Source organism: Cucumis melo, chromosome 4 (assembly GCF_025177605.1).
Source record: "Cucumis melo cultivar AY chromosome 4, USDA_Cmelo_AY_1.0, whole genome shotgun sequence".
NCBI classification, from domain to species: domain Eukaryota; kingdom Viridiplantae; phylum Streptophyta; class Magnoliopsida; order Cucurbitales; family Cucurbitaceae; genus Cucumis; species Cucumis melo.
This window is the reverse complement of record NC_066860.1, coordinates 4,468,353-4,489,054: the sequence shown is the minus strand read 5'-3', so window position 1 is coordinate 4,489,054 and position 20,702 is coordinate 4,468,353. Positions and strand designations below refer to the sequence as shown.

Genomic DNA, 20,702 nt, shown 5'->3' with positions numbered 1-20,702 from the left:
ATAGTAATAGCATATAGTAGTTAATTAGAAGTAGGAATTTGATGGCATCTCTACTCTCCAATCTAAAATCTACGATGTAGTGCTCCGGAGGTGGAATTGAAGGGTTGTGAATGATCCATCAGTCACCGCCCTCCCCATTGATTCCCATTCCAATTCTTCTTTTCTTTTCTTTTCTTTTCTTTTCCACCCTTCATTTTTCCTTTTCTTTCTTTTTTCACCCCTTTTCTTTTTCTATATATTGCCTCTTCTCCACTTTCAAAATTCCCTTCCCCTTCTCCCCTTCTCCCCTTCTCCCCCATCCCCCATCCCCCAACACTTCCATTAATTACTTAATACATATAGATGCTGGAAACCTCTTCTTCCTTAACCCTTGACATTGATGTCTCCGGTTCTCAGTGAAATCCTCCGTTCCGGTTTCATCATTTCCTCTTCTCTCCGCCGCCGTACCCATTTACTCCAATCTTTCTCCGTCCTCTTCCTCCATTGGTTTTACGTCTTCTCATGAACATCCTTTTTTTTCCCTTTCTACTATATCATCTTTAATTCCATCTTCTTCCTCTCTCCGTCTCTCTCTCTCTCTACATATATATATCTCTATATATAAACTCAAAATCCCTTCAAATTTAGCTTCTGGGGTTTTCTCATCAACTGTAAATACAGAAATCTCTTTCTTTGTATAATATATATATTTATATATATAAATATATAGTTTTTGTTCTTGTTTTACGATTATGGATTGCTCTAGTGGGAATTCTTCAGGTTCATTATGTGAACAGATTGTGGTTCAGAACCAAAGCTCTGGTTCTGAAGCAGAGTTGAAGCAACTGATGGATCAAAGAAAAAGAAAACGAATGCAATCTAATAGAGAATCGGCGAGGAGATCCAGGATGCGAAAACAGCAACACTTGGATGGATTAATGGCACAAGTAAGTCAGCTCAGAGATAACAAAAATCAAATGATTTCAAGAATTAATCTCACTACTCAATTGTTTCTCAACATTGAAGCAGAGAACTCTGTTTTAAGAGCTCAGATTCTGGAACTTACTCATAGATTAGAATCATTAAACCAGATCTTATCTCATATCAACAACAACGATGATGATGAACAACAACAACGACAACAACAACATAATAATAATTTTCTTCAAGATTTTTGTGACAACTTTGATGAATTTGATCTTAATCCATTGTTCATCAACTCCTTGTTCTTCACTCCACAACAACAACAACCACCCATTATGGCTTCTGCTCATCATCACCTGCTTCACTACTGATATTCATCTAATCTCTTTTTATGCTCTAGTGTTTCATGAGAATATTAGATTGTTTAATCCATGGTAAAACTTCAAGTGTAAAATATTAGTTTTTAATTTTGTGGGAGTTGGGTAGGTAAAGGAAATCAAAATTATTGAAGATTAATATTTTCAAAGTTTGGAAAAAGCAACCCAAAAAGAAAAGAAAAAAAAAAGGTGTAAACTGGTTTCTTGGATTTTGTTTTGATTGGGGAATGGGTCATTTTCAGTATGATGTAATGGGGCTTTTCATGCGTTTTAGAGGGCCCCCACCTTGTTCTTATTATATATATATATATATATATATATATATATATATATATATATATATATATATATATATATCTCTATATATTCATATAATATAATGTTTCTATCATTATTATAATTAAAATATTTTCTTTTTTCTTTTTCTCACTCTCTCCTTTTCCTTGCCGCAAGGAAAATATAATTATTTTAATAATTTATTTACAATAATTGCAAATGCATCTAAAGTTGTTTGAACCGACCATTTGTTAAAAAGGGGTTGTAGGTACCTTTATCACCATTTTAATACATCCTAATAAATCAAAATATAATAAAATTTAAGATTATATTCATGATAAAATTCTATATAGAATACGAAATTTTGTTTATAAATATTCTTTTACTAACAAATTAGAAGGTTTGAATTTGTGATTGTAGATATTATAATATTAACTTTTGTTTTGAAAAAGAAAAGATCTTAGGAATGGTGTTTGATTTTATATGTATGGTTTGTATAAAATATGGAGATGAAGAGGGACTTGAGCAGATCTGAATTAAAATAAATATAAAAGAATGAGATAAAAGACAATAGAATGAAACTTTGTGTCTTTCGCTAAGTCACTTTATTCGTAAATGCTCTTCTTACAACCACTATTTATAAAATTACAAAAGACAAAAACTACAAGAATATAATTATATATATATATATATGAAAATTGAGTTAGAAGAATTCGTTATATATTTGGATTGTACGTATGGACCTTTAAATTTAAGACAACACTGCTATTGTTATTTATAATATTAGGCCATAGTGAAGACACTAGTTCAATGTATTTGGGTCTTCAGATTTTCAGAATAATTGTAAATATAAAAACATCTAGTAATTATAAACTCTATTGTCCATAAAATTCCTATTATAATTATCACTTATACGCTCTAAAACTGATCTAAATTTTTCAATATTTATATAAAATTTATTATATTATGTAAATACTTTAAATTTGATTATTTAAGAAATTCAATGGGTTTCATTGTTATATTTAAAAAAAAAAAATTCTAATTTTTCTAATTGTTTATAGATGTTTAAAGAACTTTTTTAACTGTTTAATTACTTATTTGTACTTGTTTTTTAAGTTTGTTGTTCAAATTTTTATACTCCATACTTATTATACCAAGAAATACAAAACCTTTTTATTTCATGGTTAAGATACGAATAGAGAAAAATAGAATTTTGAGCCGGAAAGATGAAATAACTCTCTTCTAATATGTAATACGTTGTTATTTATTTTGCTATTAAACAAACTAATTGTTTTCTCTAGACTTAAAAAAATGCTAGCAATCTTCTTTTTCTTTAAATGAAAGAGTAAATCTTATCCATTCCAAAATGTGTTTTATGACTGAATTCTATCAAATACACCATATGATTTTAGGAAAGGAAACTGACATAAACAGTCTTAACATAGTACAAATGTGACAAATCAAATTGGAGAGATTTAGTGAACATTACTCAATAGATAAATTGTGAAGAGTACAAACAAAGTCCCAGCAATTAAAAGTTGACAGTTTAAATTTATACCTCAATTGATATTTTTTCTCTTTTTTTCTATGTAATAAAAGGTCCTCAGATAAAATAATTAATTACTAATATCATTATTTAAAAGAACATGGAGGAAATTATAAATATATGGGGTTAGTTTATTAATAGAGGATTGCCTTAAGAGTGTTTTAATAATAACGATGATGGGATCAAAGTACAGTTTAGATAAAGCAAAAGCAGTATTAATTAAGAAAGAGTATTATAATGGGAAGGGAAATGCATCAATTTGTTTGAGTCTGATCACATGGCTGCGCCTTAAAATGAATATTTCAAACATTAAATTGTCCTTTCTGCTTCGCATATTACCTTACCACGTTCTCCTATGAACTTCACTTCTCATCAATCCAAACATTAATTTGTCTCTGTCTCCCTCTTCATACTCACTCCATTCAATTCAAATCATCCTTTTGGGCTATAAATTATAATACAACATCTATCATTCCTTATTGGTAAATGGTAAATGGTAAATGGGATGATAACAAATAAAATTCAAATAAAACCGAGTTGGTAATTATTATAGAAAGGATGTATGTAATTAGAAAAGTTGACTCGTTGATGAGAGAAATGGATGAGTTCCTTAACCATCATTTTCAACCAATGATGAACCAAATGTTTTCATCCACCAAACCCAACCTGTGATCATCTAAACTTCGGACACATGAACTTTGTGTAAAATTTGTATTAGTGTATCAATTGTTTACTAATGTATATATAAAAAAGGATACAATATAAAAAGTTCTTCACCAATGATCAAAAGACATTTAGGGAAGTTCCACAACCAAATATAATAAACATAAAAATCTAAGTCTAAAATAAGATCTAAATCTGGAAACTATATATTTTATATCACAATAATATAACAATAATAATAATTTGTTTATAAGGCAAAGGCAATGCAATTAAATTAGAGAAAAGTTTGGGTGCTCTCCTTGAATGCTACTATCTTAATGCATTCACAAATATAATTGAATGAGATGCAACCATGTGGCATTTTTATTTCTCTGAACAATATATTTTTTCTAACTCTTTTGGGTATTGACGGATTTTATATAAACTTGAAAACTTAAATTTTCATCAACTTTATGCTCTTTATATACTAGATATAAAAAATATAAAATAATATCGATAGCAATAACTAACCTAGTGATAAAACTGGTTTTCAACTCTTTTAAGCTCAAGTCTAAGTCTCACTCTTTTCATTTTTCTTTAGATCATTTTGTTTCAAAGTTTCTGAATACAATACTGACCTAATCATTCTATTTCTAAATTAGGTTAATAACAAATATAGTTTCTTTGAAGTTAGTTTTAGTATGGTTTAATAAAATTTTCATAAATAATTTCTACCCTATCATGAAATCATAATTCAGAGAATCAAATTCACAATTTTATGTCCACCGCGCAGCTTAAGTCAGGAGATTTAGATGAATTTGGAAAATTTGAGCTGAATTTTGTAGAATCAGCATTTGATAAGATAGGAAAGGTGAGAAATGCACGAGAAGAAAAGATAATGCCAATTTATATGCAAAAACTAGCAATTAAAGCAGTACCTAGTACCCCATCAAACATACATAATTTATGTTAGAGGTTTGAATACCTTTCCAATTTATGTAACATTTTCAGTCATTTTCTCCATCATTTTACTCTTTATTAGCTTAGTGGAGTCTTAGCATTATAAGTGGCTTTATTATGCAAAAGAAGGCTGGTTAGGCCATGACATAAAAAGAAAAAAGAGAGAGATATGCTGAGCTATACAATGACTTCAACATTCATTGAATCCAAAATTTACCCAATCCCCAGATAGTTTGTGAACATAAATGTTCTAATTATGGGTCACATTCTGTTTCAGCATAATAGGGTAGATCACCGACCCAATCGATTTTTTAACCTATGACTTCACCCCAACGACACCTGATAATGACGTGTGACCAAAATTATGTACCTAACAAAAATAGAACAAAGAGAATAAAAAAAATCTGACAAAATACCTAATAATTTCCAGTGTAAAACTGTTTTTTTCCCCTACAATTCCATGTGGTTGGGAGTCTCAACTTACCATCTGGTTTTCTTACAAAATTACTGTCTTGCTACAAGCTGAAGAAGACCCTACGAGTTTCGTTTAAGCTAATGAACAGAATATTGCCTCTTGCTTGAGCACCGTTCCTTCTTTTGGGTGAGTTCAGAGGGGAAAATATCAGAAATTCCATGCCCATTCAACTTTTTCAAACATCAAGATTTTAACAATATAGGACATCAAATATTTACAATCCCATGGTAGGGGGATCCAAGTTTTTTACACAATTATGTCAAACAGGAGTCTCTTCCCCTGTCGTAAACAGAAGTAGATAGTTCTATTATTTATTTTTATTGTTTTGTAAATAATGGGCAACAGAACTAAAATCAATAGTAAAAGTGGAAATGAAAAATTTGAGCAAGCTGAGGTCAGGATATACACAATTGCCTCATTGGTGTAAGCAGCCTCGAAAACCTAAGGGGAACGTGTGCCTGGACCAGTGTTCCGTTTTCTGTATATTCCTGCCAGCATAAGATGACAACTGAAGTTACTCGAGAGAGCTAGGGGATCAAAATCAATCCGAGAGAGGTCATTCAAGGTTGCTAATTTTTCTCTCTTGCTAGAAAATATAAATTATTTGGTTTAGAGCAGTCTATCAATGTAAAATAGAAAGTTGAGATAGGTAGGAGTAATACACATTAATTGTGTATTTCACGTAGGTTTTTAGAATGCCGTTTTTTTTTTCTTACACTTTCTTTTTTGAAATAATCTAACAAAATGTTTCAACCTAATGCACTCTAAAGATATTTTAGAATAAGTCAAGGGTATAATAAGAAAACAAAATGAAAATCGAAATGGATCCTCCATTTACTTACAGCTTTCTCTACCACTCCAACTTGATGCACAGTGCTCAGGAGCTCGCCTCGATCAAATGGGATCAATGCTTCTACCCAAACCATTGAGTCCTGCCCATTCAAAACAATCATTCGTGATCTTGTGTTCATATTTTACATCAAAAGCAGTGTCCAAATGCTGCTAATAAACACTAGAGTTTTCAATAATGCGAAGTTAATACACCTTCAATTTGCTCTGAACTGCATCACAGAATTCGTCCAAACCATCACCACCAAGCGCAGATACACAAACAACATCTCCTCTTTTATCTGCTTCCAGTCTAATGTGTTGAGGATCACTAACCTTGTCAACCTGCAGTTCGACATTTTGTGTCAAAGATGAACATGGGAGTGAAAAATAATACAGGGTGCATCCTAGATTGCAATCATAGCTCTGTCCCTCTCTCTCTCTCTCTCTCTCTCTCTCTCTCTCTTTTTTTTTTTTTTTTTTTTTGCGGTCTACCCAATTGTTCATTTTTTCTAAAATATTTCTGAGTTTTTTCTGCTATGCAGTTGGATATTAGCCAATAGAATTACCAATAGGGATCCCTTACAAAAGCTACAAATTTTCTTTAAAATTAAAAAACAAACTTCAACAGCAAATGAAAGGATAAACAAATGGCAAAAAAGATAATGATAACAACATAGGAAATAAATAAAAATATAAACAAACAGAAACCAAAGGAGCTCCAGACACCAACACCAAAGAGAGGTATTGAACCCAGCTGAAGACCAAGCTGTGATACCACCAATCATCCATCAGATAAGAGGAAGTTAGTTATGTATGGGAATAAGGATGGGGAATTTTATGTAATAGGAATGGGGGGACCATGTGAGGACGGAGGGGTATTTTTGGGTAGGAAGGGTAGTATAAGTAGTAGAGGTTGGTATTTCCTTTTTCTTCAGCTTGGATTTAGTATCAGACTCTCACAATGAGAGGAGTTGTAGCCTTAGGGATCCTTCTTCATTCAATAATACTTGTTTGCAAGAAGATACCTTACACAAACCTCCCCAAGATTTCTCCTCTATAGATCCTCCTCTTTCGCTCAAGGCAAAGATTCAGCGTAATGACTAAAATGGTGGAGAATAACAAAGCTACCAGATTGAGCAGCGAAAAACAGAAGCCCATTTGAAAATCCAATTTTGGTAAAACATATGATGATATAAAAAAAAATCATAAAAACAAAAAACTCTAATGTGTCTTCCCACTACCAAGAAATATAGTGATAAGAATGGTCCAGTGTATCAAACTATTATTTATATTTTATTTAATAATTTTGATATAATTTTAATATTTCTCAATATTATCCTTTTTACGACACATTAAGTAGGGTTTTTCTTTTGTCATTTTACAATGATCTATGTATGACGGTACATTAGGGTTCTCATATCATTTGTTTTCAAATCTTGGGCCAAGGAAAAGCTTTAAGGTTAAAATCTGTTAAGACACTTCAACATGAAATTCAGAAAAATCTCAACAATGGTAAAACAGAGGTGGCACCCTACTTAATTATATTGCAATATTAACCAAAGTTCTACAAGCCAGAAATATAGTCTGAAGATGAACACAAATGGAAAGCACAAAACAGAAAAAGAAAGCAATAGACCACCTCCTTCAAGAAGGCTAGAATCCTCTCCCTAGAAAGCTTACAGCAGCCTTTTACTAAAATCAAACCTAATTCATCAATCCCAAAACATTCCTTATTTATACCAACAACCTAGTGGGACCCTCAAGTATTTCCTTCCTCTCCAATGATCTCTCTCATAGTAATATTACATGGGTTTCCTTTCTTGCCCCTCCTTTTATATGTTTGGAGGATTGGTGGTCTAATAAAATCAAACCGTTTTGGTTATTTTGCTCATTGTATCACTCTCTTGTACTATGAGCTCAAGTCTCATTTTTATCTGATAGAAGAGGCTTGTTTCCCTTTAAAAAAAGAAATCATATTGATTTGGATTTTAGTGTTTGAGAATCAAAGGGTTTCATACCTAAAGGGTTCCTAATTTGAATTCACATGGGTTTTCATGTCACATGGTAAAGAGATTTTAGTAAAGCAAGTCATCACAAGCCATGCCAATGAAAAAAGGACAAATATCTATTGTAAACACTGAAAAATATCGAACAGTTTTCTTTCTTTCTTTCTTTTCCTTTTCTTAATCTTTTATGTGGTGGTTGAGGGGTGGGGCGAAAGGTTGTATTACCGTAAGAACTTTTTCCCCGTTACCTTGTTCCATACCATCAGCTTTGGAATTGATGAAACATCCAATTCTGAAAGAACTTTATCCACGGCCTCTATCTGTTGCTCTGCCAGCGGATGGCTGAAATTAATAAAATATAGAATCAGAAAATAGAATAGGGTAATTAGGAAAATCAATAGAATAACCAATCACCTGATGTCCACCACATGAACCAGTAATGACGATTCTGATATCTCCTCCAATGTTGCTCTGAATGCAGCAACCTGAAGGACTTAACCAGAGATAAAAATAAATCTATCTGAGGATTTTACCACGAATACTGAGGAAGGCAGATGAGGAAACATCCTTGTAAATGTAATCAAACTTGTTTGCAATAGTGGGTTTGGATCATGTTGAAAGCCCAAGGATAGTAGAGATTCATAATGAAATGATAGAAGTGTGACTATATGATATGCTATCTTGCGACAGAAAATCTCACCAGCATAGTTGGTAACTTCTGGATGAAACCAACAGTATCCGTAAGTAGAAATTCATTCCCGTTCTTCATCTGGAGTGTGAAACAGGCATGGTAAGTGAACAAAATGAATTTAAAAATAGTTCTTAATTCGCAATTACTTCTTATATATATTGTAATCCTTTTGAAAGAAAATAAAAATAAAATTATCATTAGTTTAAAAATGTTAAATTGCAAATTTAGTCCCTATGATTTTAGAAAGTTAGAATTTCTTTCTAATGGTTTTACAAGATATTAGGGTTCTGTTCTATTGTAAGTTTCTCAATTCATAAACAATTTATCAGATATTTTTATTCAATTACTTGGGGACCATTTTTGTAGTCAGTAAAACTTAAGTAAAGAATTGATTGCTTGAGCCTTCGAATGTTCTCCCCTTATTTTTTTTTCTTCCAATTCATTTCTCTCTGTCTTCTCGCTGTCATATCTCTATTTCTATTTTCCTCCATATTTTCCCCCCCTAAAAACTAATAAATGTTTGATACTGTTATAAGGCATGAGCAGTTGTAAACTGTGGTCATATGACAAACTCATCTTCAAAGTTGTCATACTTCCAGGAAGATAACAAATTGGTTCAAAATAAGGTGTGGCAGCAGATGGTTAGTTAGCAAGGAAAAGGCTCCATTATTTCATAGATCATGCAACTGTAACACATCAATCACAATTTCAGACATAATACTTGATATGTTCTACGGTAAACAGATTTTGCTTAAGTTGAAAAGTAAAACCATCAATAGATTCCAAAAAGGGCTAGTACCTAGCTTTAGCTCTCAATGGTGTATTTAGTATTCCTTAATCAAAAAGGTCAGCAAAAGCGCAAAACAGCGGGCAGTTATCTGCTCAGTGAACTTTTGCCTCAATTCTTTACAAGAAACATATTTGAACCTTCAATTTAATGTGTGCTCCACTGCTCCTAAATATTTGATGACTTCATAAACTAGTTAAAAATATTTCAACCAATTTATTTATTTAACTTTCAAAAGCACAAACTCAGAATACCAAATCAAGAAAGCCTATCACAATCCACAAGCATCATTAGACAATTTGAAAAAATCAGACTCAAGTTTGGAATGTAAATTCCCGAGATGCCTAATTTGCTAAGGCATCAGCAACACCACTATGCAAATGCTCGATTTGCTAGAGGCATAGAGTATTCACATGAGATGCTAATCAAAAGACCTCACTTGTTAAGAACAAATGGATGTAAGATTTTCATCTTCTTTTTTTAGTAACCTGTTTACGGAGTGCACTCATAGCTAGCACAGTAATATACAACAGATTTACCCCCCAACTATATTGCTCTAAGGTTAACAGTGACTCGTGAATATAATAGCGCTGCAAGATTAAGGGAAGTTGAAATTACCTGAACCCTCCTTGTAGTTGGATCAAGGGTTGCAAACAACCGATCCTCTGCAAGGACTTCAGCTCCAGTCAACTGATTCAAGAGTGTACTCTTTCCAGCATTTGTATATCCAACCTAAAACATCATCCGAGACCTCTAAAATGTTGGCAAGAGCTACCCTCACACAAAAGTAGAAAGTAAAGGAAGTCCGTGCCCATGTGAATTTGCTTACCAAAGAAACTACTGGGACAGGTACTGAAAAGCGTCGGCTTCTGTACTGTTTTCGATGCACCCTGACAGACTCTAATTCCTTACGGAGAACACCAATCTAGCAGTGGATGAGTATTGACACTCAAACTTAGTTTCAAAAAATAAGCCAAAAATAACCTTTTGAACTTAGTGTATCGTACATACAGAATATCCTTATTATGTTAAAGTTGGCTGGAACATATTTGGTGAAAATTTAAGAAAACATTCAGGCATAATTACAGATTATAAATGGAAAGCTCTAATACTTGATATACAAAAATTCAATAAAAGAAGCTTGCTTACTTGTGTTCGTAAGATACGCTTATCCACTTCAATCTGTTTCTCACCCATACCTTTCACCTGCCCTCCTGCCTGACGCTCAAGATGAGTCCACATCTTTGTAAGTCGAGGTAACTGGTACTCCATTTGCGCCAATGCCACCTAAAGAGAAAGTTTATTTAACCAACATCATTGTGTATAAACTAAATCCCTCAAAATACACCCCCCCCCCCCCCCCCAAGTCCCTGAAGAAAGGGAAAAAAAAAAAAAGAAGAAAGCCCATTTGATAACTATTTGAAAATTAAGTTTATAAACACTACTCCCACCTATAAGTTCCTTTCTTGTGATTCACTTTCTACTGATGTTTTCAAAAAGCAAACAAAAGTATGGGGAAAAAAAGTTTTTGAAAACTTCATTTTGTTTTGAAATTTGACTAAGAATTTGAATCTTTCTTTTAAAAAAAAGTGAAAAACATGGTAAACAAATTGGGAGAAAATAAACATGGGTTTCGAAAATACAAAACTAAAAACAAAATCAATAGGGCCCTAAATAAGATTTATTCAAGTGCATGAACATTTTGCCTGTAGAGATGCCTCATGCGTTGCTGCTCTCTGATTGAAGATATCCAAGATTAGGGCAGTACGATCACAAACTCTTACATCTCCACCAAATGATTTTTCCAAGTTTCTCAGTTGCCTAAGGGAAGAGAGACTATAAGTTCTATGTAATGGGAAAACAACTTAGTTCTCTTAAACAAGAAGATACATGTGGAACAAAAACAGTGCCAATCCACTGTCAATTTGCAAAATATCAACTCTAATCACAACACAAGCAGAAATGAACGGAAAATTAAACTATTAAGGAAACTTTTTGGCGAAGAAATTTTGACAAAATAATAATAATGCCAATGATGCACTGTTCCTCGCTTATGAGAAATGATAACATGCATTAAAAGAATCATAAAAAAAATAATGAATAAGAACAAACTCACCCAGCTGAAAGCTCATCATCAAATATCACAGTCTCTATCCCCAATGCACGAATTGCACTCTTGATTTCTGCAACTTTGCCCGATCCTATGTAAGTCCTTGGATTTGGAGAAGCTAGCCTGCATATCATTAGATTGGAGAGAAAAATATCTAAATATGTAAGAAACATGGAAAACTAATTGCCGGGGGAATTTCAAAATATATTTCCATTGGACTATGAGAAAAGACAGACTACAATCTCTACATTTTCAGAAAGAGATAAATAATGAAAAATTCTTAGGGCGAGAATAAACATTTTAGCATTACACTTGTGGATCGGATTCTTAAAAACAAACATTTAAGCCCCTGTTTTGTTGCATTTCATTTTATAAAATTTTGTTATTAAGAACTACGCTTGTATTCCCATCACAAAATTAATTTTTTTCTATTTCCACCCTTTCAAAAATATTTTTGAATTGATAACCAAATTATAAAGGCATAAAATTTTCAGAACTTATCAAAATTCAAAATTGGCTAGATTTTTTTTCATTTCAAAAGAAAGTTTCTCGGAAGTATATATATCACAAAGACAAAGAAAGAATGGCATGAAGTAACAACTACAGATATGAACCAACCAAACATTGAATTATTCATTAGACTTTATTTAATAATTTTGATGTAATTTTAGTATTTCCAGTTTTATCCTCATTATGACATTAGGAGACTATTTAAACCTTGCTATTAGGCTGTTTTAAGAAGTTTTAACAATGAATCAAATTTAGCCTTTGTGCTTCTTTTCAAGATTAGCATTAAAGCTTCTTGAATTTTGTAAGAACCTTCTTGAATTTTGTAAGAACCTTCTTGAATTTTGTAAGAACCTTCTTGAATTTTGTAAGAACCTTCTTGAATTTTGTAAGAACCTTCTTGAATTTTGTAAGAACCTTCTTGAATTTTGTAAGAACCTTCTTGAATTTTGTAAGAACCTTCAAGTGGGATTGTTCATCCTATTTGTGGAGTGTTCGAATCTTGGGGCAAAAGAACTTGTATTCTTGTTTCAAGATATTGATCTTTAGATAATCAAGGTTGAAATCATATTGAGTTGGAGGTTTTAGTGATAAAAATTAGGGGTTCTCATTCCGAAAGAATTCTTAATTTCAATTTACTAGGGATTTCATATCAACTACCCTGAAGTATACTGAAAGAACATGAAACAGAAAAATAAAGAGTTCTTAATTTCAATTTACTAGGGATTTCATATCAACTACCCTGAAGTATACTGAAAGAACATGAAACAGAAAAATAAAGTAATTAAAACTATTAGGAAGTTCAATAAAAGGCTAATATGCCACATGAAAGCCATTTGACATTCTTGCACATTTTTTAAATGTACGTGGGTGTTTGGCCAACTTATACACATCCCAACTAACCTCACAAGACAACCTGTCTAACCCTATAATATTTGGGTGCTATGGAAACTCGTACGATATTAAATTCCTAGGTAGGTGGCCACCATAAATTGCATTCTTCTCTGTTAAAAGAGTACTAAATAGAGAGAAAATTTTATATAAACATCAACCGCCATTTGAATATATTAGTATCACTTTCACTATTAAGAAATGCATATCGCAGGAAATTTCTTAAAAACATTGAAATAGGTTTCCAATAGTAAACTTAGTTCTCTCTCTCTCTCTCTCTTTTTTTTTTTTTTTTTTTTGGAACGATTCCAAAAGTAAACATAGTAAACAATCTGATCATAAATATGCCAAGCCAGATCCTCTAATGTTCTGCAACACCTGGTTTGATTAGAGAATATTCTTTTTTATTGTTATTCTTACTGCACAAGACACAGATGATTTCATTGAGAACAGAATAACAGCCTAAGGGCCAGGCTGATTAGAGACTTCAAACAGCACTTATGAATTAACAGAATAAAGTGAGAAAATGCAGAGGGAAAAAGAAAATATGACAATTCCATTCCAAATATAACCCAAAATCAAAGAAAGATACCAACGGAAGGAATGTATTTATCTGCAGAAAGGAACAGAAGTATCACAGAACTCACTTTTGATATGTTGAACCAACAACCTTTAGTCCGGCTGTGTCAGCTAACTGTGCCAGTTCTTTCAGCGATTCATCGATGCTAAAAAGTTGGCCAACATCTCCTTTCCGCTCTACACCAACGAGATAAGCTTTTTCTTCAAAAACCTGAATTAATGAATAAGTCAAATTCCTCATTTCATTTTTTTTAAATACCATAGCAGGATAGGATCCATAAATCCATGTTTTTAATTAAAAGAAAGTCACGAATGTAGATTGCAATCAACTGTAGAAGAATGAGTGATGAAACCTTTTCCCCAATATATTTCAACCGAACCTTTTATCAGACATGTTTTGATCACATATCCTAACTCTGACTGTATCATACTGCACCCTCTATGTTGCTCAGAACTAAAATATATGTTATCCCACCTATGGGAAGGCGCTCTTTCCTTCTGAAAGTAGGTATTTTCTGACATCAAAAGAACCCAGTCCAAAAATTTTAGGCAACCACCTAATTTGCATAACCCCCAATTGATGACTAACACCCTCTCTTTTGTCTCTGCGTCCTCACATCTGATATCTTCTTTTGCGGTTGTCGTTGTTCATCACGCCCAATGAAATTAGTAAATGTTCCACTCCACTCAAATATAGAATAATTCATGAATTCTACCTCTTATTGTTTAGCTAAATCATCCATCCTTCTAAAGTATGAAGTGTCCTACTCCACATTCTAACATCTAAATCATGTATGGCAAATGGATAAAAGAAACACATCAAAATAAGGGCGGTATCTATCTTCGTGTCCTAATTGCTTCTACATTTCGAAGAGAGTAGTGTTTAAAGGGAGGAAAAGGAAGGGTTCAAGAAACAAACCTCCCTTCCATTTCGCAGCTTAAACCTACCCTCAATGCTATCTTCATCTTCTTGAGTCTTCTTTTTAACCCTACTCGGTAACTGCGATTTAGGCTCTGGTTCAGTGCTCGAGACGCCACGGATAGGGTCATCAACATCTTCGGTTCCTCCTACTTCCTGAATAGGCTTGATAAAAGAACCATGGAAAGTGAGATTATCAGAGGATACAACGGCAGGTTCTTGTTGGAAAGCACTTCCAAGCGTACAGATGGAATTCCTGGTATCTTTTTTTGAGATGAAGGGGAAGAGTATGCGATTGTGGTTGGAAGAAGTGCATGGAGAACAGGGTTCTCGGATTGAAGGGCGAGGGAAAAAACCGGCAAGAGAGGCGCTCGTCATCGGTAGGATGAGCTACCGAGCTTCTGGAAATATTGTAACGTTTGTGACCATATTTAAAAGAAAGGGAAATTATAATCATCACCTTATTTTTGTATAGTTCGTTAATTATCCGAATTATGCATTAACAATGTGATAGTTTTAAAATCATTTTTTATATAAACATAACGAGTAAAAATCAATTTTAAATACATTAAGAGTTACTTGTTTGACGTTTGAAATAATTTTACAAAATCAATTATACTTAAATTCTTTTTCTAAAATCATTGTTCTAACTATCACTTCAAACTACAAAAACTAATTAAAGAAAACTAGTTAAATTAAATTTAGTTGCGCTACTAATATATATATTAAAGAATATATTATTATTTTTTAGATATAATACATTCTTTAAAATATATATAAAAAAGTTGGTTGGAACGTAACATTTTCACTATGAAATTGAGAAGAATTGTTATTAAAAAAAAATAAAACTATTTATAAAATATAGCAAAAATTAATAAATGAGCTACATAAATTTGATGAATTTTGTTATATTTTGTAAATAGTTTTAATATTTTACTACATTTGAAAATGTCTAATAAATTTAAAGTTTACATATACAAAAATGATAATTCTATATGTGTGTGAGAGAGTGTTGGATTGAAAAACTTTTTATTTCACCTAATCGTTTGGTTGAACCCAAATAATTCTTAACAAGAAATGAACTCAACTTGATCCAAGCATGAAGTATTTTGGTTGACATTTTTTTTTCTTTTGTATTTTTAGTATGATTATTAAAAAAAACATTTTTAAAAATAGAAAAATAAATTAAAATATTTATGAGCTATAGCAAAATTTTTTGATTTTACCAATGATAGAAACTGATAAATTTCTATCACTTTATATCAATGACACTGATAGAAAGATATCAGTATCTACCAAATGTTTATTATTGAAAGAATATGAAATTTTGTTATAGTTTGCAAATATTTTGTTAAATTTGCTATTTTCTACCGATCCTTAAAAAAAAATATAATCAAGTTTGAAAAGATATTTATAAGAAATCAAATTATAATAAATATTTACAAATATAATAAAATACTATCGTTTATTTAGTCTGAATTTATTTTACTTATAATATTTGGATGTTAGGTTTTAAATTTGGGAACATTAAGGGGATTCCTAGGAGTTAAAAAGAAAGTGTTGGATAATTGTTGTAAATCTTCAAAACTATTTTTAAAGTTGTGTTAGTTAATTACTCCAATGCCTCTTGAGATTTTGGATATCAATGTTATATACGTTGTTTAAGCATGTATCGTCGAAATTTATCTTAGTTTTCATTTGTGATTTGTGAATATATAATTCAAATTTGTGTTAGTTTTTCATTTAAATTTTGGTTGATCTATGAATACTCAATTTACATTTGATCTATACTTGTTTTATCCATTGTGAGTTTCTTGGAGTAGAGAGATTATATTTTTTTAAGTCATCGTTTCAACTGAATTCAATGTTGAAATTAATTTATAGTTTATGTTGAGAATCAAAGAGACATAGATGAGGGTAAAAATATACACTTAGACATTTTAAAGTTGTTTTGAAAGTTGAGGTGTCACTTACACATTTTTTTAAAATTTTTTTAAGCTGATTTTGAGATTGAAAGTGACACTTAGACATTTTTAAATTGTTGTGAAAGTTTAAGTATCATTTATACACATTTGTTTTTGGAAATAAAAATGACACTTGGGAATTATTTGGGTTGTTTCGAGAATCATCAAGATTTTAGAAACCTTTTAAGTTGTTTTGAGAGTAAAAGTAGTTGGGTCCAAGAGTAAAAATTGCACTTAGATATTGTAAAATTGTTTTGAGAATTAAAATGCACTTACACATTCTTACATACTTTTTTGGTTGAGTTTAAGAGTGAAAAGTTGTACTTAGACATTATAAAGTTTTTTTTTAGAATTGAAGTGTCGTTGGGACACTGGGACCCTTTTTAGGTAATTTATAGTTGGTTTTGAGTTTAAAAGCCACATTTAAGAATTTTAAGTTATTTGTAAGTTTAAGTGTCATTAAGACACATTTTAAGTAATTTTTAATAGGTTTTGACCATCAAAATGAAACGGAACTATTTAAGTTGGTTTGGGAGTGAACATCTTAGTTAATTTGGTGTTGATTTTGACAATCTAACTGCATATGGTTAGAAATCCAAATATGAAGAAAAAAAAACAAAAACTTATTTCATAACTTTTCAAAATGGGAAAATAGATGGTTCAATGGTTAAACATGTTATTTTGTCGCCCAAACTCGAGTCAAACAATTAACCGAATCACACACCAAAAACTAGTCTTAGTGGCAAGTTCGGGTCGATCACAGGAAGCACATAGATTCTCAAACAACTAATTCTCAACCATGAGGTAACCGAGAGGGGGCTTGAGTGAATTGGTTGCAATAAATTTGTGAAGATTCTACGTTAAAAGAATCTAGCTTGGGTTGTTGTGATTTCTCCCTTATCTAAAGAACTCATTCATCAAACTATCATTAGTTAGTCATGTGTAATCTTCACCAAACCAATTTGAATTGAATTGCCAATTAAATTGTCTTAATGTTCTAATTGCTCTAACCCAATAGCATGCAATATCGAATTTCCTAATTAGCAATAAGTACCCTTAGGTGCACTACAAGAAAATGGAGCATTCCCGACGCCGAAAATCACGTCGGCATAAAGAACGTCGGGAATAAGGGCTTTCCCGACGCCCTCAACAACGCGTCGGGAGCTGCGTCGGAAAAACCATCTTTCCCGACGCACCACGAAGGCGTCGGCAAAAATACGTCGGGAAAAACCCCTTTTCCCGACGCCGTGAACAGTGCGTCGGGAGAGGCGTCGGGAATAGGGGTTTTTCCCGACGCCGCGTGAAACGTCGGGAAAAGGGGTTTAATGAGCGTCGGGAATTCCCCTTTTCCCGACGCATTTTGAGGGATTTCCCGACGCCACGTCACTGCGTCGGGAAATCCCCTTTAAATTCGTTTCAGTTCTGTATTCACAGAACCGAAACCAAAAGGAGGAGAAAAAGAAAGGAGAAGAAGAAGAAGTCGCCGCCGTTCATAATCCTTTTGTTCCGTCGCCGTCCGTCGCCGACCGCCCTCGCCGTTGTTCCTCGTCGCCGTCTGCCACTTTAGGTAAGTGAAATATGTAAATTTATTTAGTTTAAGTTTATGTTTTAGGGTTTTTTTTGATAAAAATTAGTTTAGGGTTTTTTTTTTATGAAAATTAGTTTAGGTGTGTGCTAGATCATGCTGACCAAAAAATACTATGATCGGATTAACTCTGTTTTACATTGTTCAAATAAAAAATGTGAGTAGGGTCTGCAGTTTCTCTTCTTTATTCTGTTGCAATTGCTATAAAATTGGCTTGATTTTCTATTTCGTTGTTGATGATTTTATTGTTTGCATGGATGTTGTTTCTGGTTGAGATTTATGTGGTTAATGTTGCAGAAATAGGAAAGGAAGATGAAGTATCGGGAAATATTGGTTCTGGTTCTATGTTTGCTTGGGTTTGTTCTTGGAGCGGTGAGCAATTTCTTCTTTCTTTCTTTTCTTTTCATTGTCGATTATAGTTTCTGCAAGTTTTACTTCTTTTGGATTAAGTTTGTTGCAAAATTTAAGGTTCCTGTTATTTCCTTGCATTATTTTAAATATTTGCCTTGATTTTTGGCTATCATTCAGTATGGATTGTTGGAAAGGCAGTGAATAATTTCTTAAAGAAAATGGGAATATCATTACATTTTCACCCATAGGTAAAGTGTTTGGCTCTAATGAAAGTGGAATTCAATTGGGTAAAGTTAAAAGTGTTTGATAGAGGGTGAGATTTACTTATGCAAACTGATTTTAATGGTTTAAGTAGGAGAATTCAGTTTGATGAAAGAAAATGTTTGAATGGTGTTGTAGGTGTTTGATACAGTAGTCGGGGAAATTGCAATTATTACGAACTGAACCAAGTTCCACAACAGGGCTGATCATAGTTGCGCCAGTTGAAGATTCAAAATCCACGTGTTGGGTGTTCTTGATATTGCTTGTAGAATGATTGAAGTCATATCAAACTGAAAGCTAAGCGATTGTGTAGAAAGTCAGACGATCGTTGAAGGTTTGAGAAGGCGTTTAAGATTTCTTATTTAAGTTTTGTATTAGGATCTTGTTTCATGTACCGTTGTAGAATATATAAACATAATATAAGATTCCATTTTGTGTATACAAATGTAAAAGACAAATATTATAGTTTCTAAAATAATATTAATTTTATTGATTTATTGGGGTAAAAAAATATTTATCTACATGGACTCAATGTCGGTTTATAAAAAATGGACAATAATGAAACATTTTAATAAAAATAAAATTAAAAAAATGAGCCAAGAACAAGGCAAAGATGTTGTCTTTAGTGTCGATATAAAAATATTTCCCGACGTTCATTACGTCGGGAAAAAAAACGTCAAAAAATAGGTTTTTCCGACGCCGGGAGATGCGTCGACATAGACGGCGTCGAGAATAAGGTTTTCCCGACGCCGTCGATGCCGACGCACCTCCCAGCGTCGGAACGCCGTACCAAATCGGCGTCGGGAAAGCCTCTCGCGACGCATTTCTCCCGACGTTCTTCCCGACGCCGTTTTGTACGTCGGGATATCCTTTCCCGACGTACTTTGCATTTTTGCCGACGTATTTGTACGTCGGGAGTACCCACATCTCTTGTAGTGGTGGAATGTCTAATTTCCAAGAGTCTAATTGACATTCAATAGATTCAATTTTAGGTTGGTTAGAGTCAAAATTAGATTACATGCTAACATAACCTATTGCTTCTAACCAAGTTTTATCTAATTGTCATGAGTCAAAGAATTTAGTGCAAAGCTATAGTCATACATTCCCACGTGTCCAATTAATATATAACAATAAATCAATATCATCCAAAATTGAAACCAAAGACTACAATCCATAAATGCAAGTTCTTATAAATCCTAAAGACAAAAGGAGAATCTACATACCCAAGCTAGAAAAGAGTATGCATTAGCCTCTCATCCACGTGTTGAATGATGAGGAGATCTTCGGAATCGAAGAGTACATGAAAAACTGTAGAAAACTAAAAGTAAAATTGTGCAAGGTGGCTGAAACAGAGATAGGTTAAAAACTGGTGATGGAGCATTATATTTATAAAAATGTCTAGGTGTTGCGAAGCTCGAGGGTAGTGCCATGTTGCTCAACCTTTCGTGGATGCCTCTTTGTCTGTTAAAGTTCAGAGCTCCACAACGTTTGGTCAGTTTCATGAAACTCAACCTCTCTGTCTTATAACGCCGCTTAAGGCGTTGTGGAGCACTCAGACACCACTAGACAGAAGCCAAATGGCTTCTTTTACACTTCCAAACATCTCGACTTGCTTCGAGATGTTTTGGTAGACATCGTGTGATCCGTAATGGCCCAAATTAGCTCTGAAATGACATCAACTCTAAATAACATAATGAATTACTCCTCACCTATAAAATATCAAAACAAAAACATAAAATCACAAAGCGAGTTTGAAATAAGCGAAAATAGATAACATATATTTCATATGTTATCATTTAACGTTCAAAATTTGTTGAGACAAGAACGGGATGCAGCTTCAAATATCTATATTTTAAAAATCTGTTCATGCATGCATGTATTTTATGTTTATTCCGTATGGAACAAAATTCATTTGTGCCGGTTTTAGGTCGATTAAAATCTCAATAAAGATATTCACCTCTAGTTTAATAATCATTCATGTCTCATATTTAGCTTTTAATTTATGAAAATCAAGCATATAATGAGCATTTTTATACATGAG

At 32.7% G+C, this 20,702-nt stretch overlaps 2 protein-coding genes across 3 annotated transcripts; one reads left to right on the top strand and one right to left on the bottom strand.

Moving 5' to 3' along the window:
* Positions 1–260: 260 nt before the first annotated feature.
* Positions 261–1,702, top strand: LOC103503913 (bZIP transcription factor 11-like). Its single transcript, XM_008468301.3, has one exon. It carries the CDS (start codon positions 732–734, stop codon positions 1,272–1,274), a length of 543 nt encoding a protein of 180 aa, XP_008466523.3. The 5' UTR covers positions 261–731; the 3' UTR covers positions 1,275–1,702.
* Positions 1,703–5,324: 3,622 nt separating this feature from the next.
* Positions 5,325–14,934, bottom strand: LOC103503912 (uncharacterized). Of its 2 annotated transcripts, XM_008468299.3 has the most exons (13): positions 14,501–14,934; positions 13,650–13,792; positions 11,611–11,727; positions 11,201–11,315; positions 10,644–10,781; positions 10,324–10,419; positions 10,113–10,226; positions 8,717–8,785; positions 8,431–8,501; positions 8,265–8,358; positions 6,224–6,352; positions 6,022–6,111; positions 5,325–5,667 (listed from the first exon to the last, which is right to left on the bottom strand). In XM_008468299.3, exons 1-13 carry the CDS (start codon positions 14,876–14,878, stop codon positions 5,575–5,577), a joined length of 1,647 nt encoding a protein of 548 aa, XP_008466521.1. In that variant the 5' UTR covers positions 14,879–14,934; the 3' UTR covers positions 5,325–5,574. The 2 variants fall into 2 exon arrangements, with proteins under 2 accessions (XP_008466521.1, XP_050939669.1); XM_051083712.1 differs by lacking the exon at positions 5,325–5,667 and having other exon boundaries at positions 6,016–6,111; positions 8,242–8,358; positions 14,501–14,928.
* Positions 14,935–20,702: the final 5,768 nt, after the last annotated feature.

Bases quoted from the DNA above. Each gene is read 5' to 3' on its own strand.
- LOC103503912 (XM_008468299.3), bottom strand. From the start codon at position 14,878: ATGACGAGCGCCTCTCTTGCCGGTTTTTTCCCTCGCCCTTCAATCCGA. The intron at 11,316-11,610 runs GTGAGTTTGTTC...CTCTTCCCTTAG, and splicing joins GATGATGAGCTTTCAGCTGG to GCAACTGAGAAACTTGGAAA. The intron at 10,227-10,323 runs GTAAGCAAATTC...ATGATGTTTTAG, and splicing joins CTGTCCCAGTAGTTTCTTTG to GTTGGATATACAAATGCTGG.
- LOC103503913 (XM_008468301.3), top strand. From the start codon at position 732: ATGGATTGCTCTAGTGGGAATTCTTCAGGTTCATTATGTGAACAGATT.